Source organism: Orbicella franksi, chromosome 15 (genome assembly GCF_964199315.1).
Source record: "Orbicella franksi chromosome 15, jaOrbFran1.1, whole genome shotgun sequence".
NCBI lineage: Eukaryota > Metazoa > Cnidaria > Anthozoa > Scleractinia > Merulinidae > Orbicella > Orbicella franksi.
The window spans coordinates 2,097,597-2,116,853 of NC_138159.1; the positions used below are offsets into that span (position 1 = coordinate 2,097,597).

Here is a 19,257-nt window from a genome sequence, read left to right on the forward strand (position 1 = left end):
ATACAACTGTAACTGAACATTGAAACCAGTTTAAAAAAACCTTCGTGTGCCGTCACATTTCATGGCCTTTCAAGTAATATAAATGGAAATTAAAATAAAACAAAAAAAACGGAATTAAACGATTCTGTCCGCGGTGATGGATGAATCCCTTTCGGTTAATCTCTTTGCAGATTATAAATAAAGATGTCAAGCTATGTCAGATTTAAAGAAAAAACAAAACAATTTTAATTTCGTCGTTCCCTGTGCAACGACGAAATCCGAACATTGAACCACATGGACTTATAGGGACCAAAACAAAAATCAACGAGGAACTGACAAGAACCTGTAGACCGGGTGTTATCCAAACCCAGCGACATCGAGTTCATAGAGCTCTTTAGAACTCGATTGCTGATTTACATAATTATTCTTTTCATTCAAAGCTTCAGTTGACAAGAGAAAAGACTAGTGTTTATTTTTTAGCTTCAAAATCAAATTCGTTCCTTCAGTTACCTAGAGAAAGAAAACGTGGACTTGCAACAGTAACTTGACTGAATTATCCGGCCTGTATACTGTATGGTTCAAAAGACACTGAAAACATCGGGGGCTGGACTAAAATCGTTTTGACAGTCTGTATTAGTGGATGTTTGTACCTTGTTGAGCACATGCTTGTTCTGCATGCGCAACTTTGATTAATTGCCGTCGACCATTGACAAGTTTAGTTCATAACCACGAGTGATAATTTCTTTGTTGTAGGTGAATGTTTACATAGAGACAATAGTATTGAGCGCGTGGGTTGGGAGGTCTAAAATGTTAGTAGAAAACTCTCGGGTTGTTTGTCCGTAGGGTGTTGATTTTCGCAAGTAACTAGACTGCAGAATTTTGGCCCTTTGTCGGGCGCCATGGACGATTTTTGGAATCATCTGTCTTTCATCGCATCTTAGACTCCTCAGGTCCTCTCTCGTAAGCCTTCCGGGCCTTCAACTTCATCTTTTAAATGAATAGGTAATAATAAATCAATTACAATATTAAGAGAGCGGAAAGCCACATCAGCTTTAGGTGGTTTTCATTCGGAGCCTCTACCCCGGTCGAATTGCGCCAAACTTGTTCCTCGCAAGCCCCCATCTATTACTTCTCCAAAACCTGTCCTAAGATAAAAAGACTAGACAAAATATGAACTTTGAAACAATTGTTCCTTTTGGCGAAGAGGGGTTTATTTATGATTTTTTCTTCGATTCAAATAAGCGCCCGCAATTTACGGATCTCTTAGTTTACCGTGTAGTGAAGCCCAGGCGAAGAAATGTTTAATAAAAAAAAATTCCAGGCAGGATGAACATTTCTGGCAAGGAAATCAGCAGCAATTCAGGGCACTTCACTTAAAACTCGTGCCAGTCGAATGGCCGAAAAATATATTACCTCCGAGGTTTTATTAGACTCCCGATCCGGAATGAACTGAACTTTTGACCGAAGATTACCGGCAAACGACCGAAGACTTCCGAATATTTCTGAAAAGCGCAATGGATCATGGGAGCCATACAGAAGACTAGGCTCTAACGTCCACTCACATGGCGGGCTAAATCCAAAATGGCGGCCAGCAGGAACTTCCGAGAAGTTTCACTGCAAAGCGAGCAGAGAGAAGGAACTGTGATCAATTTTACGGTAGGATCATCAACAACAATAAGAGATGGAGATTACGTCAAGCCCCATGCGGGAGGAGGATATGCTTATCGGGAGAGTGGCAACGTAGATTCATTCACTCGGAATAGATTCATCGTCTGGTTTGTATCCAGTTAACTATTTCCCATTCCTGTTAAATTTTGCCTTTAACCTTATCGCTCTTGAAAATTCTCCGTTAATTCTGTGCTCAGTAGTCTTAAACGAATACCAGTCGTCATGGATCAACCTGAAGCTGAAAAAATTGTTAGAAACACGACAACAGTGATACCAATAAGAGCGTGTTTATGCTAGTTGGAGGGGTAACCCGAAAACACTGATCCCCTGTCCGCGGACTACCCTACGGACCGGTCCATGGACTACCCCTACGGACCCCCTCTACGGACTACCCTAAAATAGTGTAAAAAAAATAAAAATAAAGATTTCACTTATGGGTTGTCTAATAGATTCAGACTCGTGTTCGTGATTTTTCGAGTGTTACACTGTGCAAATGTAACAGACTTGGATTTTTAACACCCCAACCCCCCCTCCCAAAAAAAGGCCGGAGAGCTGTTTTCAGCATAAGGAGATGCTGATGGTAAGAAGGAAAGTTCTTACCTTCCTTTTGTGGCCCAATCTGGCTATGGAAAATATATTTTTAGGCCGTTTATTCTTGTTTGTATCTGTTATTCGGCTGAGCAAATTGTGAAGCCTGGAACAAGTTCATGAACCCATGGGAGAATGGGCTGAACAAAATGGCACAGGGGGAAAAGCACAAATTTTGAGGCTTCCCGGAGGCTTCCCGTACGTGTCTTTTGTATACTTTATGGCCACAGGCAATATGTAATGATATAAATTGCACCTGAGCCTGAATCCAGGTCTGTTACATTTTCACAATGTAATGTTTGAAATTTTGCCATCATGAGTAATCTCTTTGACAACCTGTAGCTGAAATATTTATTTAGTATTTTTATTATATTTGGGGAGGGAGGGGGGTCCGTAGGAGGAGTCTGTGGACCAGTCCATAGGTAGTCCGTGGACCCGGTCTGTAGTTGGTGTCCGCGGAGCGGGGGTCAGTGTTTTCGGGTTACCCTAGTTGGAGAAGTTGATCTTACGCTTACATGTTGCAGCTATCTGCAACCCTGACCATAACTTTCGCTTGCGGGCTCTTTCACTTTTGAACTCAAAGTAATATTAGGTAATGTGCCCTCTCTTGCTTTGCAATGTTGTTTAGCATGAGTGTCATGTTATGGTTGTTAACGTAGGTGTCCCAGAGAGTTTTGACCAGAGTTGTAGGATGCCTTGAAGAACCTTTTTAATGTTGTTTTTTGCAAGCATATGTAAACACAGTTATGGGGTGTAATGGTATTTAGCTGGTTTCAATTTAATACAAAAGAAGAAGGCAGTCACTTCCTGTTTGCATAGCCTGATGAAAATACCAGGGAATTTTGGGAAAATTTCAAAAACAGATTCATGAAGTGACTAGGAGTGTTCATACTTCCCCCCTGGGATAGGATACTAGTCCATTGCAGGGTTACCCCCAGCATTACCTTCACTGGTACCCATTTGCACAGCTGGGTGGAGAAACGTACTGTGAGAACAAAGTATCTTGCCCAAGAAGACAATGCAATGATCCTGGCCAGGGCTCAACTTGTGCTGCTCAATCCAGATTTCAGCAGGATAACCATAAGGCCAACCGTGCCTTCTCTTGGTAACAGTTTTTGTACTTACATAGGAGAATCACAGACAATGTACTGGAGCTTGTTGAAGAGTCCCTTGACATAAACCTCACTGGTAACCACCTTGAGCTGAAGTTTACAGATGGAGTTCTTTTACCAGTGGTGTATATTTTTGAAACTCATACACATATCAGTGTATTAGCCGCGACAACCAACAGTGTCCACAGGATTGTGTTCTCTCATCCTGACAGACTTCGCAGACATGTAAGTCTTCAACTTAATATCTTATTCATCTGTATTATGACTGTTCACGTAAAGTGACATCTGTACTGGCCCTCCAAATTTTGCTAGTTAAACTTCCACCAATAACTAACTTCCTACAAAGGTCTACCACCTCAAGAGTGGCCACTTTTTTTTGTCCAGCGGACGGTTTATACATTCACTCTTATTTTGGTCTCTCTACATTGGCAATGGCCACCAAAGCGTGCCCCAAACAGTTAATTATTAATGACTGACAGACAGTGTATACAAAACCCCATATTATATTGTAAAAGGTCACAAAAATTGATTGGTACTGCATGCTATTGGTCTCTGTTTCTGTTTGGTTTCTGTCTTATTGATATATTTTGATTGTGTCAGGTATTTCTATGCTACAATAAGCATTTTTTAAATATAAAAATGCTGTTCCCCCTGGAAAAAAAAAGAAAAACATAGGTGTCATATTACACCCCTGCCTCCCCATAACGGCCACTGCTCTACAACGACCACTTTCCTCTGTCCCCAATGTGGCTGTTGTGTAGAGGTTCAACTGTAGAAACAACAAAACTATAATATACAGACTGCATGTTGAATGTTCTTGAAAGCGTAATCCCTGCTTTGTACAACTACATTGTACTTTCTTCTTGCATTCTAGGGATTTGGTATATCATTCTCTACTGAGGCAAATCAATACTCAATCTTCAATGATTTTTCTAGTCGTGACTTAAGAGATGCTTCAAATTTTGGCACTTTCACACAATCCTGCTCAACCTTTGCAAGTTGGCTTTGCCAGGATGGGAACTGTCTTTTTGCTTTAGCGACTGGAACAGATGTCATCTTGTTAATAAAACTACCTCCTCCAGGAAGTGAAGGTAAAGATACTAACTACTTTGAATGTTCTGCCTTTATGGGAAGATCTCAAACCAAGACCACTATTGACTGAGTGATAGCTCAGTCAGTATGGCAAGGCAGAGGTTTGAGATTTTCCCATAAAGGCTGGAAAATGGTCTGAAATGAAATGGATTCAATTTAGTTTGGTATTTTCAAGCTTGATTAAAAACCAGTATATTAAAAAACATGCTTTGATCAACACTGCTGAAACTCACTGTTGAAGTGTTTTTTGTTATTCTGCTTATGAGCCCTCTCTTAAATGAGCCCCTCTGTTTATAAGACCATCCAAAACCACTTGATTTATCAAAGGGTTTCCACCTTACACTTTTTTGATTGCTTTTGTGAGGTTAGTTGTGATTGTTTTGTACTCATCAAAGTCCCTGTGACCTACATACTGAGAAACAAGTATTCACAACTTTCTTTGTTGAGGATTTACTCTGTATATACTCATCTGATATCTTTGTTTAATCTGTTAATCTGCAGGTCAAGTTGAGCAGTTTGAGTTGAGGCAAGCTGGAGTAATGCAGCGTCTCTGGTCAGGTCTTGTTCCTTCTAGCCTGAGGAGGGACACAATGGCTTCCGATGCCGTAATGAGTGTGGGAATCCATCCATATGGAAAACAAATGTGTGTGTTTGCACTCTGTAGGGATCTCAAGCTTAGGATCTGGTCTTGTCAGGTACTAGAGATAAGCATGTGTGTGTTCCATTCTAATGTTACAGGAAACACGAGTCTAAAATGTTAGTTACATGTATCTCCTTGGCCTTGGACTCAAATTAATGTGAAGCTTGGCCTGATATGACCTTCAGGGTAAGGAAACACGTAATTTGCATAACAATATTTGAATTTTCAGGCCATGGTTCAATGCCAGCCAGCATTCATCAAGAATCAGAAGCTAGCAATAATTCTCTTTGTTAATTGTGTTTATTATGGGACAAAAGTGCTTAAGTTTCTTTTAGTCATTTCTTTTTTTTTTTAATTAGAATCAGTCATGTATTTATGTGAAAGATCTTGTGGAAGATATTCCTGACGATGTTGATCTTCAAAACTCCCCAGGTAAATTTTCCATTGTGTGGAAATGAATCTTTTATTTGCATCATCATTAAAATTGCTATCTACGATATATATATATATATATTTATTAACTACAACTTATAAATTTACTATTATAGTCTAATGTGAATGCAAGAATTTGATTGGCTTTTTTACCATTTCCTCTCTGCTGATTTAGTTCTTGAATGCATTATGTTTTTTCCTACGTGTGTCAGTGCACATCTTGCAAAATGGAAAATGGGAAAGAGGTTTGGGAAGACGTTGAAGAACTGAAGAGTTTGACCTCTTATTTTTCTTTATCTGTCCTCACAGCTCAAAGTCATTTGCTTCGCAAAGTGGTGGACCCAGCAACAGGAAGACTTTACCTTGGTTTATTTTTATATTTAGCAGAAAACACACAGGTGATTGAAAATTCAAACTATATCTGCACTACTATTACTGCATTAATATTGCCTCTCAAAATGTGCACTATCAGTTTTAGACAAGTCCTTATTCTTGGAAGCTTACATAATTCTTTGGGGTGTGTCTTGAAATATGGTGGCTGCTTTGCCTGTGGTGGTTACTCAGGAAAGATGGATTTAGCTATGAATTGGCTACTGGTGAATTTCATCAACTGAAAGAGCGCTTATAACTGGGTGAAATTTCAATAGTAAACAAGGACATGGGGTAATGTTGAAGGTGCACAGGCCATCACCAGAATAACCACCTTGGGTTACAAAAAAGAGCCTGCTTAGTGTATTTTGTTACACAATGAAATGCAATGCAGCACAACACAACCTGAAAGCAAGTTAAGGGTTTAGCCCCATGCAAAAACTCCCTGGAAATGTTAAACAAGAATGAATGGATAGAGTAGAAGCAACAATATATCAACCACGCCACTTCTGCATGTCCCATCTTGGTAGAGTGGCAATACTCTCAGTTAATGGATAAGCTTTGGCTCTACAGGTCATTTTGTTTTTGAGTAAGCTATTTTTTTTTACCTTTAATTATTACATTGTCTTTGGGTCAAATATGCAACTTTTTTAAATGTTACAAAGTCACTGACAGTGACACACTGACTTGGAAACATGAGAACTGTTAAGTGTAATCTTAACAATGCTGTTAGTGAAATGATATCTTTCCATGTTCTCTCATTTATAGTTTTGTGTATACGAGGTTGAATCTTTGGAGGATGGAGTGAGTTTATCCCAAGTATCATTCTCTTACTTTCCAAAGGTAATGTTGATCCTGTACAGAAAATTTTGTTTATGACTGGTCATCAAGGAGTATCCTAACAGAGAATTGTTATGAGATTGGATAAGGACGTTATATATTATGTACATGTAATCATTATTTAATATTAGTCAAGAGCGGTTTTAATATGAGTTTCGAAAAGTAATTGGTTTTGCATCAACTATGCTGCACAATTGGGTAAAAGTCAAACCAAAACCAATCATGACTCACTCTCACTCGTTTTCCCGCGCTTTGCGTCAGCTATGTGTAATTACTTCAAGCTTTGATTGGTTCACTGTATTGTCTCTGTCCTTTTCGACTACTTTGGGTTTGGTTTTTCTTCACTCAATTCAAAACATTTTGTTTTAAGGTTACAGCGCAAGTATACTAGATTTTCTTGATTATAATTAAGTGTATAGTCAGCAATTGAAGGAACAAACTTAATTAACAAGAGAAAGGAGAAAAGGGGATGCAATTTTTGTGACTTAAAATTAAAAATGGAAGTTTAAAATGTCAAGTCATTTCTGACTCTTTCTCAGTCTCCATTGTATTGTTTTTTTAGAATTCCCCCCCCCCCCCTTATTTGTTTCAACTGCATTTTTAGTGTACATATATGGTAAGTAACTTTTAATGTAAAGTTTTGCTTTCTTGTTAGTTTGCTTTTGGCTAGAGCTCTGGATAAGTTCTCTGGCCTTGAACACCACTGAAATTTGAAAACTTGCACAGTTTAAAAAAGAAAATAAATGCTGTACTTTAAAATGACTTTATTTTTTTTTAAACAGGGAAATCTGGTAGACTTTGTTGTTACTACATCTCATATTTGGACTGTATGGACAAGTGCAGAAGGGGAAACAATGGTCTATTTCACACCCACTGAAAAGTAAGGAAACTCAACATACAATGTACGTGACTATAGGTTTACCACAGGTCTGGAAAGTCAAGGAAAAATTCTTCACGGTGTGAGAAAGGTTTGGGAAGTTGGTATTTGATCAGTGAAATTCTAGTTAAAATTTCTTACTAGTAAATGGCAGGAAAAGGTACAAGTATGGTAAATCCTTGAATTAGCGCCCGGGGCACTTATTTCAAATTTAGGAGAAGATGGGGGGTGCTTATTCGAGAGGGGAGGGGGGGGCGCTTATTTAATTTTTCCCAAATGGTGACCTGACATGACCATTTTTTTTCAATACATCATCTGTGCATACAGAACAACATAAGCTGTTTATCGACATAAAAAGGTGATCCTAAAGTTTAAATCACAGCACCGTTAGTACTTAACGTGTTCAATGTGTTCACTTAACGTATTCACAAACTGAAACAATGTACAAATCTAATACTAGACGACGAAAACTAATAGATCTTTTGTTGTCTCAGTACTCGTCAACAAAATGGGGGGAGGGGAGTGGGATGCTTTTTCGAGGGGGGGCGTCTATTTTAAATTTTGGCCGATAGGAGGGGTGCTTATTCGAAGGGGGCACTTATTCAAGGGGGGGCCGCTAATTTGAGGATAATGGTAAGGGAGTTGTGTAAGAAATGATTTCGATGTTTGCTGCACGGTTTGAGAATGTTGTTGATACTCACTGTCTAATTTTCTTCAAGGTAAATTGTTTTCTGAAAAGTGAGATGGGACATTTGGTTTCCATGTAATGGTGCTATTAAAATTATCGGAAGTTCCAGAAGATGTATTAGACTGAAGTGAAGGAAGCTTGTACATGTAAAAGACAGAAATGGGAAGAGGAAGGGGAAGTGGACTAATATTCTTTCATGTTAATGTTGTGTTTTAATGTTTACCTCAGCTTTAAATTTTTCAAACCAGTTTGTCTTTCCTAATTTTTGGGAGGTTCTTAAAACCACCCACCCAGCCCTCTCAGTCCCTAACCCTACGCTACCCCCACTAGAATCCTATATCAGCCCCCTCCCCCATGTTTATCCTTCATCTCCTTTAGGCCATGCATGCAACTGTGGCAAATTTCCCCTTAACAGGATTGAAAAATATAAGCTGGTTTGAAACAATTTTAAAGCGGAGGTAAAAATTGAAACATAGCATTAATACTTAAGAGCTGTAGTGTCAAGTCATTTCCTTGTATGGTATGTATCGGTAAGTTGTTATCAAGCAGACAGGAACTGGAAATAAAGGGAAAGCACCTGTAGAGCAGTCACTAAAATGAATGTATAAAAACTCTTGGGAGAATTAGCATTTTAGGATTGAATTGTTTTTGATCTCACAGTTTAGATTTACAGCAATCTGGTTGGACAAGAGTGTTCCTTGAACTAACAGAAAACTCTGAAGTTCTTGTTCCGCCCTACAAAGAGCCAAGAGTGAGTTTATTGTTTTATTATTACATGCTTGAAAAAATAGTGGTAACATTCTGATTGGGTGAGAGCAAAGTAAAAATATTGTAATGGGAACTCCAAGATAGTATTTTGATTTTATTCAGGTCATCTGAGAGACATAAAAATATAATAAACTAGTGTTTGAAAATTAAGACAAGTTACTTTTTTCTTACTTTTCGCATTGATTTTTGTCTTCTAGGATGATGACCACTGAAAAAGTCTCCCCATCTTTTACAGATTAATCCCAAATTAAACTTGATAATGCAGTATTTACCTAGTACTTATTTTTTTTAGGAAGTCTTTCTTGAGCAGCTGTTCTACCTGGGAAGATTTTCAAATCATTCCATTCTTAAAGCAATGCAGGTAATGTGTTCAAAGATAGTTCTTTTTTGTGCTTTCTTTAGCAATGAGATCTCTGTTTTTTGTTAAGAAATATACAGGTTGAAATCCAATTATTGTTTTTACCCTGCAGATTTACCACCATTTACCAGTTTCCAATTTCACCAACAATTATGATGAGAACCTATCAAGGAGAGATCTCAAGCAAGCTGTTATCAACCTTATTGACTCTGAGGTTTGTGTTAGCTAACAAATAAAGAAGGAGGGTTAGGAGTGGTGGCCTCATGGTTGGTGTGTTCATCTCTGGATCGAGTGGTACAGATTCGAGCACTGGCCGGGAACATTGCATCATGTTCTTGGGCAAAATTCTTTAGTCTCACAGTGCCTCTCTCCAACCAGGTGTACAAATGGGTACCAGCAAATTTAATGCTGGGGATAACCCTACAATGGACTAGCATCCCATCCAGGGGGGAGTAGAAATATTCCTTGTTGCTTCATGCTGCAGAAAGCGGGATAAGCTCTGGCCTGATGGGCCACTAGGCTTATATGCAGACTTTACCTTACAACATCTAGTGCACTGTCATAATACACAACAGAAATTAAAGGACATCAGAGGAATTTAGAAGGCACAAACTTTATTCAAATGGTTACTAAATTTCTGAAATGTTCTCAATTCTTGGAGTGTCATATGACAGTATTCTTCATGGTTTATGTTTCTTTTTTATTGCATGATTTTACATTTAAGTTGTGTAAAACATTAAAACATGCTTAGAAAATGTTTTATTCTCTGATAAAACATCAGCTCTTTAGCCAATTAGAATCTAAATGGTGTTATAATGATGATGAAAGTAATTTGTGTTAAATTATTATTAAATTGAAGGCTGCAGTAGACATCAGAAATCATTGGTTCAGTGGAACACCATTAATCTGTTTACCAAAAATCTGGCCATGTTAATGGGGTGGCTGTATTAAAGGGGTTCTTTAAAATAAGAAAATAGCTAACTTGAGCTAACGAGGTGGCTGTATTAATGGGGTGACTGTAAGGTGGGATTCCATTGTATTAGGCGTTGTCCTTTATTTTCTAAGTCTAGGTAAATGAGGATGAGAGTTGACTTGAGTTCAAACTCTTGTGCCGTTTGGTCCCAAACACCCATGGATTCTTGATGACCCATTAAATGTAAACCTAGCTGCTTTGTTCCTTTAGATTCAGGTATCAGCTCCAGATTATGAGATGCTTCATGATGAGTATAATGACCTGCAGCTACAGTGTTGGACCAAGTTCTACAGCTATGTTTTACAATACCATCAAGTAAGGATGCCATGTCAACAAAACAGTCGTTAGTTTGTTTTGTATGAGAAGTCTTTGGTTGGTGATGTTGCAATAACAACATGTGAGAGTTGGTTTACAGTTTTGGAATGCAAATACTTATGTATCCTTGTTCTTTCCTTAGGTCGGAAGTAAAGCCATGGGTATTTTTGTTGATGGCAATACAGGATTAGTCTGCTTAGTTAGAAAGGTATGTAGCTGTATGTTTAACAGAGTATTTTTGATGAACTTTGAGGTGATTTTAAATGTGGTCAAACACTGTCTAGAGTGTTTGATATATCTTCTCAATTGAAACTAAAGCTAAGGAAAAAACAGAGAAATAAAATGGTAAAAATCAAGCAGTCTGGGTTCGAGCCCTTGCTGGGGACACTGTGTTGTGTTCCTGGACAAGACACTTTACTCTCACAGTACCTCTCTCCACCCAGGTGAATAAACGGGTACTGGCAAATTTAATGCTGGGGGGTAACCCAGTGAGGGACTAGCATCCATTCCAGGGGAGGAGCAGAAATACTCCTAGTCACTTCATGCTTCAAAAACTGGCCTGAAGGGCCACTTGGCTTGTATGCAGACTTAAGCTCACATTTTCTTCCTTGGTTTGTAGGAAATGCTGTCATTCTTCAGACCTTGTGAACTGTTTGAACAGCTTCATCTTTGTGTAGAGCCACTGGATGTCTCACTTCTTTCCTCAGAACCTTCTCTTGGTGAGTATCTTGTTCACTTCGAGAGAATTTTAGTCAGATGGAATATTCTGTTGCAAACAGAGATTTGCTGTCACAGTCATAGTCAGGGTTACATTAAGGGCAAGGCACCAGGCAAATTGACCGGCTGTGAGGACGATTCTGTCTAGTTTGATCATCTACAGGAAGGTTTTTTTTTTTTTTAAAGAAGTTAGTTCAGTTCAAAAAGTTTTGCCTGCCTGTGAAAACTAATTGTCCTTGTGCTGAAAACATTGATGAAACCCTTGTCCTAGGGCCCTATATGTAGCTACGTAATTTGGTTTGTGAAGTAAATTAACAATTTATAGGAAAGTTTATTTTCATGACAAAATTTTACTTATTTACGTATCATTGTTTTATTCTCTTACCTTGCAACTTTTCTTGGAATGTAACATTTTATTTAAGGTTACACTCTTATTGTTTAAAAGACATGCATTTTACTATTATTTTTGTAGATAAAACCATGAAAACATCATTCATAGATTTCTGTAATGTCATCAAAATGGTTGCACATCAGGTACAGTAATCTGTGAAATTATTTTGTTAGATTGAAGAAATAAAGAATTAATGATGAATTTACATAGCAGAATCCCTAGTAAATTGATTCATGCAGGTGAAGTTTTATCAAATGCAGCTTGTTATTTTCAGCACAGTGGAACCCAGCCATATGGTCACCTTGTTAATACAGTCACCTTGTTATTACAGCCACTTTTTTTGTCCCTGCCAGCAAAACATCCATGGATACACTTTCTTATTAAAAAACCTGTTAAATGGCTGCATTCTGAAATTCCAACTTGTGTTTATAATTTTATAATTTTATATTTTATATTTTATAATTTTAATTTTACCCTGTTTATATGGCCACTGAAACCAGTTATGGTTTGAGTGGCCGCAGTTATGTTCATTTTTCTCCTGTTAACATTTTACGTACTGCATTCCGTATTTCTGCATTCTGCATGCTAATTGAAGAACAGTTGTTTAGAAGTGCAATGATGATACAGTATATCTGTTAAGACGTCACTCAATTTAGAGCAGTCATGAAATTTGGCCCTTGCCCATTAAAATGGCCAAATTTTTGTGGCCTGTTGGTGACTGTATTAACGGGGTTCCACTGTACCAAATTCATTTTGGTTGATGTACTGAAATTGTTGTATTAATGTAGCTGTCTGCAGAGCATTTGTCATCTCTTGAAAATGATGTGAAGTATCAACTGAATCCAGCCTTAACTGCTGACCAGATTGCCGTTTACCTTCTGACGAACGTAAGGTAAGAAACAATGCAACAAATAAAACTTTTTGATTACCCAGTGGGAGCGGAGCCCATGTTCCTTCTCGGTAACAGCTGGATGCTCTAACAAGTAAGCTATGAGAAACTTTGTGATAGTGCTAAGTTAAGTCCACATTTGCTTCAAAGTGGACTCCAATGCCTCTTCTTTTTTCAGTATCTGTAGTTCCTAAGTCTGGAGTTCGTGTATTTTACCACTTTCCCTGGATAAGATGCTGCACCTTTGCTAGTTATTCCTTAGTCTTTTGCATGGCTGCCCTAAATTTTTCTGACATCCATTCCAGCCCTGGATGGAGATAGTAACTATAAGAATAAATTGTCTTGCCCAAGAACACAAGATAGTGACTGCAACCAGAACCTCTACCCAACTGCTTGATCCAGAGTCCAATGTTACTGTCATAGTTGTAAGATCACGTTCACTTGACTTTCCACTGAAAAGGAAATGCTTCTTTTTACACTGCATTAACTGCATTGCAATTTATGTTCTTTTTCCTTTTTTCAGTGACGAAGAACAACAAGATGTGGACACACAAGTGTTGTTTGAATTTGCCCAGGAACTAGAAACAAGGTGTGTGATGAACATTTTATTTCTCCTTGAACTATCCATACCAAGTAAAGCAGGTAGTCACGAGACTAAAGGAACTGATCAGCATGTGAAACTGTTAAATATGTTTATCACCAAATTCTACCAGCTAGCATGCAAAACATTGCTGAGAAAACTCTGTGTTATTATTTCAAAACGATAGACATAAGTGATAATTGATTCCTGTTTATGAAATCCATGGAATCTGATATACTCTGTGTTGTCTGATACAAAATCGCTAGCTGGGAATGATTTATCCAATCAGTTTAAGCTAATAGAAGCTCACTGATGTAAACTACATGTACATGAGCATGTGACGGGGAACTTTTTTGTTGGAAGCATGTGCCAGAAAGCTGACAGAAATTGACCAACAATCCTGTTGAACTTAACTAATGGTTAATGGCTTGCACATGCAAGAAACAACATGCAATAAAATATTAAACAATTAGATTATGAGCTTGAGATTTCCATCGTGTGATAGTTGCTGAGGTCATAACCCAAGTCAACTACCACGCACAGAAATCGAGAGGGGATAATCTAATTGTTTTAGTATAATTAATCTACTAGTCGTTCAAAACTTTTTCTAAATCCTCTTCAAAGACACTTTGAAAACACATAGAAGTGGCCCCTAGCATATGCTGCTACACTACTCACTATCTACAACAGAAGAGATAGTTAGTATTGTCGCAAATCAGAGAATGGCATTTGTGATAGAATGCTAGTAGATTTATACTAATTGAAATGTTTTTAGAAAATATGTGCACTGATTGGTCACAAGGTATGTTTCTATAACTCAATACAAACAGAACTACTACAAACTGTTGACATAATGATAGTGTGGGCATAGAGAATTTACATTTTGGTGATCAAAGTAAACAAGTCATTTTCTTGTTTTTGTGGCAGTGTTTTCTAAAAGAAATAGAAAACATGTTCTTCCTGTTTCTCTTGAGTTGATACAAACACTCTTGAAAGTCTGGAAGAACTTGAAAAAGCTGCGGAAACACTTGCCTGTCAGCTTTTGTTGCCACAGCTTTTTTCACTCTCCCAAAGTTCCATTCGTGTTTCTAGTAAACAATTATTAGATTATGAGCTCAAGATTTCTATCATGTGATAGTTGACGAGGGAGCAGCCCGAGTCAACTATCATGCATAGAAATCGAGAGCGAATAATCTAATTGTTTTTGGTATAAATCTACTGGTCGTTCAAAACTTAATCTAGATCCTCTTCACAGACACTTTGAAAATGCCAAGAAGAGGCCGTCATTTAACAAGGGCACATGGTTACGCTGCTCACTATCACAGAATAGATAGTGAGTAGTATAGCCAATCAGAGGACGGCATTCGTGATAGAACACTAGTAGATTTATGCTAAAACTTGATAGAAACATGGTACATGTTTTCTTTTTCGTAGTCAGAGATAGGCATATCATGATGGTAGCTGTTAATTTTTTATTTCATTGATGCAGATTTCTCTTAATATTTTTTCTCTTTCCAGTTTACACAAGGTTCATAACCTTTTCCAGAGTTTGGAATTCCTCCTTCAAGGGTTAGACAGTCAAGGCATCATAAGAGATGACGTCAGAGATGATGAGGCTGGTAAGGTTCAAAGTTGGTCTCAAGGTTAATACACTGTGCATGAAGAAACCGAGAGTGATCTTATTGTTTTATCAGAACCCTTGGCTAATGTATTAAACAACACTATTACATGGGTTGTGTTTGTAGCCAATAAAACACACACTCTGATTGGCGCTGATTACAGGTCTGCTAAAACAAAGAAAAAAAGCCATATAATAAACAGCTTTTTAACCTTGAAGGTTCGGTCTTTATAGGAAAATCCCCAACCCTCACGTTTCTGTATTGGCCTTGCTATTGCTTTGTCAATATGGCAGTTTGCTGAGAATCAGCCACTACTAATTAATGCAGGGTTGTCACAAAATTTTTAAGTAGATGGCGCTGTTGTTGTATTAGATGATGAAGATGGCTGATTTTGTCATTTTTCCCCCTAAAGAATCACATAGATAGCCAGCAGTAGTCAGCAGATATCTTGAAATAGATGGTGATTTTTTTTCCCAGCAGCCACATACATTTAGTCTTGATAACCCAGCTAATTATGATTTTATCATTGCAGGTTGGTCTGATGTATCAAATTTAGTGAGCTGCCATCACTTGTTCAGCAGCCAGTTGAGCTCCTCCCTGCTTCCCATGTCTTCTCACCAAATGGTTTCGTCACGAATGGCTGTGTGCAAACATCTCTTGGTACTGCTCAGTTTGATAACAAAGCTTAGCGTCAACAAGGTATTAACAGGTCAAAACTGTGATGTTCTACATGTATGTTAAGTGCATATTTTAATGGGAAGCATGGTAAACCAATGATTAGTGCAAGTGCTGGTCTATAGACCTAGCAGGCTGGGTGTGAGCCCATGTGGGGGTCATTACTTTGTGTTCTTGAGCAAGACACTTCTCTCATCATACCTCGCTTCACCCAGGTGTATAAATGGGTACTGGTGCATTCAATGCTGGGGGTAACCCTGCTAAGGACTAGCATCCCATCCAGGGGGGAGTAGAAATACTCCTAGTCAATTCAATTCTGGCTGTCACATTACAAATATTTTAAAGATTTGGTTAATCACAGAGGAAATCAAGAGGAAATCAAGTTGGATTTCTACAATAACCAGTAGAATTATTGAGTGCATTTTTGGTTGAAAGCTATTATAATAATAATTATTGAGGTGAGTATAGACCATGAAAATGATGTAATTTGAAATGCAACAGTAAAGTAATTTTCAAAGAGAATTTTTCTGTGAGCACCAAAGTGTGGCAAATTTCATGTTTGTGGTAAAATACTCGCTATGAAACTAGTGCCGTGTGCTTGACTGTGCCAAATTTTCCCTCCCATTTCCCTTATAAGTTTTCTGTATTTTTGGAAAAGACAAGTGAACTTCATTTTCCATGGTCTATACAATGAAACCACTGACTTGTGTTTTCTATGGTCTATAAGGGTGAACAGAACAGAAATTGTGACTGATTTATTTAATGAGACATTGTTTATTTTCATGCCTTTTTGTTTTTAAGCTTGGTCTGGATGCCAGAACAGCAGAGGATGTGTCGTCAGTTTACATTCCTACAACAGTGAGGCTATTGAGGACGTACCTTGCTCTTCACTGGATCTTAGAACAAACTGTTACTCCCACTCCATCTAGTGCCCTGTATGTATACTACACGTAGTCATGTTTTATACAAATATTTTAAAATAATGGAGATGAAAGTTTTTATAATTTTGGTTTTCAAGCTAGTCACAGCTTATTTTTGACTGTTTCTTTGAATAGCATTTGTAATGTGTGGTATCCTCTCCTAGTGGAGTATGATCCCAGGGGTATGATCCTAGGGGTATTTCCCCTCCTCCACAAAGAGATATGATCCCAGGGGTGTTGTCTCTCTCCTATGTAATCTCAAAGGTAGATTGCCTCTCCTCTGTTATTGGGTGTGAACCCAGGCCAGAGGCATAGCCTCTTCTGGGATTGAAGGTGCTTTAAATGTGCTCCAGCCACCACCACCGCTGGCAAAAAATTCTTTGTTTGTATTGGAATGCTTATTACACAATTTTGAATCAAGAGTTTTGTCACTGAGTAGAGAGCTTAAGTGTTGCATGATTCTATTTTGTTTTGACTATGTTGTTTGCATACTTTTATGTTTTATTTATACAGAGAATCCAACTTAAAACAGTTAGCAACTCTGGAAATATCTGATGGAATGGTGCCAAAGGCAATTTCTGGTAAGAAGCTGGTAGAGAAAATAATTTTAGTGAAAACAATGTTTCTCTCCAGGCCTCAAAATCTCTGCACAAAACATGCAGTAGATTGTAATTTTGATTTTTCAAGTGCTAGAAATGGAAATTCAAGATTTGGAAATTCAACATTTGACCTGCCAAATATTGAAAATTCAAGATATGGCCTGCTAAATATTGAAAATTCAACATTTGGCAATTCAGGATTTGGCAGTTCAAGATTTGGCAATTCAAGACTTTGTGATTCAGGATTTGGCAATTCAAGACTTTAGCCATTCAAAAGTTTGCAATGCAGGATTTGGCAATTCAAGATTTGGCAATAATATCTGGAAATTCAAGATTTGGCTTACCAAATATTGAAATTCAAAATTTGGAAATTCAAGATATGGCCCACTACATATAGAAAATTCAAGATTTGGAATGGCTTGCCAAATACTGGTATTGAAAGTCCAAGATTTAACCTGCAAAATATTAAAAGTTCAAGATATAGTAGAAATCAAGTTTCTTAGTTTCAGGGAATTCATTTTTGTGACATCAAGACATCAGAACAACAATCACTTTAGGGAAACACTTTGTTTTATGGTACATCTTTGTTGTATTTTAGATGATCCATCCCTTACTGTTAGTGAGCTCTTCTTAAGTGCTGTTGGAGGTACACAGCTCAGAAGGCACCTGGCCCATAAACTAAAGGCCTCGCAGGAGATGGGTGGTCAGGACCCAGCCCTGCTGTGGTCCACATTTTTCAACCAGGCTGTTTATACCCTGATGGACCTGATGTATCCTTGTTAGCTTGAAGACTTTTCTTTTCTTAGAATCATTAGCCCGCATTGTAGTCAGCTCCATTAAAATCCCAAGGTTTTTTTTCCCTTTCAGTTGTTATTATGATCATGGAACAATTTTTTAAGATGTACTGTAAACCCTCCTTTAGCAGTTAATGATCTTTCACATAGCGGTAATTACAAGCAGTCACAAAGTTGCAATTCCTGAATCCTGGTAAGGCTAAAAAGGTGATTCTTTTTTCTTGAATAATTATTGCAGTAAATCATCACGCCCTACTGTTTGGCACATCATGTTAACTTTATTGAGGAAAAAAATTCTTTTCTCCTTCTTTGAAAAATAGATTTTCACCTTTTCATTTCAACTTTTGTTCCTTAAGATATGTCAACTGGGCGGACAAAAATACCTTTATCTTACTCTCAGTACCATTCGACAAATTTAAACGACTAATTCTGGGTTCCCTAATATATAGGAACATTTCTAAGCTTCTCAAAATCACGCTTAAGGTTTTGACAGAGCCACTTTAAACTACTAGAGTGAACATCAAGTATCCATATATGATCTTTCTTAACATGAACTAAAAAAAAAATAACAGCTGGCCAACCAGGCAGAGTGTCATTTTCCCAGAGTTTCTCCTCTCAAGGTGTCAGTATCTTCATATTCAAGAGTACGCTCATCTGATTTGTTACTGGTGTGACACCTGTCAATCATCTTGGCATTTCTTGTTGGGCCAATCACATTTGACGTTGGGAGAACATCATAAGGCCTTTGGTTGCTTTCTGAAGGCAGCAAAAGGAATTGGTAGGTCAAGAGAGTGCCTAGAGAGATCAACATCTTGCCAATTAGAGGATATTGTCTCAAGCTGTCTGTTGGTATTCCTTGATTCCAAAGAACAACTTCCTGTACATATGAGGATCAGGTTGCAACTCTCACAAGGTCTCATGTAATGACAGAAACCATGTCCCTAGTCCCAAACCAATACCTGCTGCCGTGCTATGACAATAAATGGAATTGAAAAATTACGAGAGTTGTTGCACTTCCTACATATTCTTTTCTTCTCACTGATCCTTATACATTTATTTTTCTTTGCGTCGCGAATCTTTTAAGGTTCAAAGGATGCTTTCTTGATGAAGATTCTACAGAGTGATTCCACAGACATCTCAACTCTACTTGTTCTGTTTTATGTCAAGGTATGCATTCTGGAATTGCTGATTAGTAATAATAACTTGACCGAGTGGAGTACAGTTCAGGGAGTAATTGGGCTTGTAATTTCAAAATTTTGATCGCAAGGGCAAATTTTGTTATAGATACGATTTAGGTATTGGTTTGCTAAATATTGAAAATTCAAGATTTGTAAATTCAAGAGTCTCAACTTTCAATAGTAATATGATAATTGA

General features: G+C 37.8%; 1 protein-coding gene across 1 annotated transcript in view; it reads left to right on the forward strand.

Annotated features, from left to right (window-relative positions):
• The first annotated feature begins 653 nt into the window (after positions 1-653).
• The window catches only part of LOC145469907 (nuclear pore complex protein Nup160-like), a 67,578-nt gene continuing 48,974 nt past the window's right edge, over positions 654-19,257 (forward strand). The window contains exons 1-24 of the mRNA XM_081453721.1: positions 654-1,754; positions 3,365-3,572; positions 4,222-4,438; positions 4,941-5,134; positions 5,439-5,511; positions 5,821-5,909; positions 6,649-6,723; positions 7,503-7,600; positions 8,946-9,036; positions 9,346-9,414; positions 9,524-9,625; positions 10,595-10,699; positions 10,842-10,907; positions 11,319-11,418; positions 11,889-11,950; positions 12,596-12,699; positions 13,220-13,285; positions 14,795-14,895; positions 15,428-15,594; positions 16,372-16,505; positions 17,004-17,071; positions 17,688-17,859; positions 18,456-18,661; positions 18,968-19,050. Of these exons, the coding sequence (XP_081309847.1) occupies positions 1,561-1,754; positions 3,365-3,572; positions 4,222-4,438; positions 4,941-5,134; positions 5,439-5,511; positions 5,821-5,909; positions 6,649-6,723; positions 7,503-7,600; positions 8,946-9,036; positions 9,346-9,414; positions 9,524-9,625; positions 10,595-10,699; positions 10,842-10,907; positions 11,319-11,418; positions 11,889-11,950; positions 12,596-12,699; positions 13,220-13,285; positions 14,795-14,895; positions 15,428-15,594; positions 16,372-16,505; positions 17,004-17,071; positions 17,688-17,859; positions 18,456-18,661; positions 18,968-19,050 (2,844 nt within the window). The 5' untranslated portion in view covers positions 654-1,560. The remainder of the gene's footprint in view (positions 1,755-3,364; positions 3,573-4,221; positions 4,439-4,940; positions 5,135-5,438; positions 5,512-5,820; positions 5,910-6,648; positions 6,724-7,502; positions 7,601-8,945; positions 9,037-9,345; positions 9,415-9,523; positions 9,626-10,594; positions 10,700-10,841; positions 10,908-11,318; positions 11,419-11,888; positions 11,951-12,595; positions 12,700-13,219; positions 13,286-14,794; positions 14,896-15,427; positions 15,595-16,371; positions 16,506-17,003; positions 17,072-17,687; positions 17,860-18,455; positions 18,662-18,967; positions 19,051-19,257) is intronic.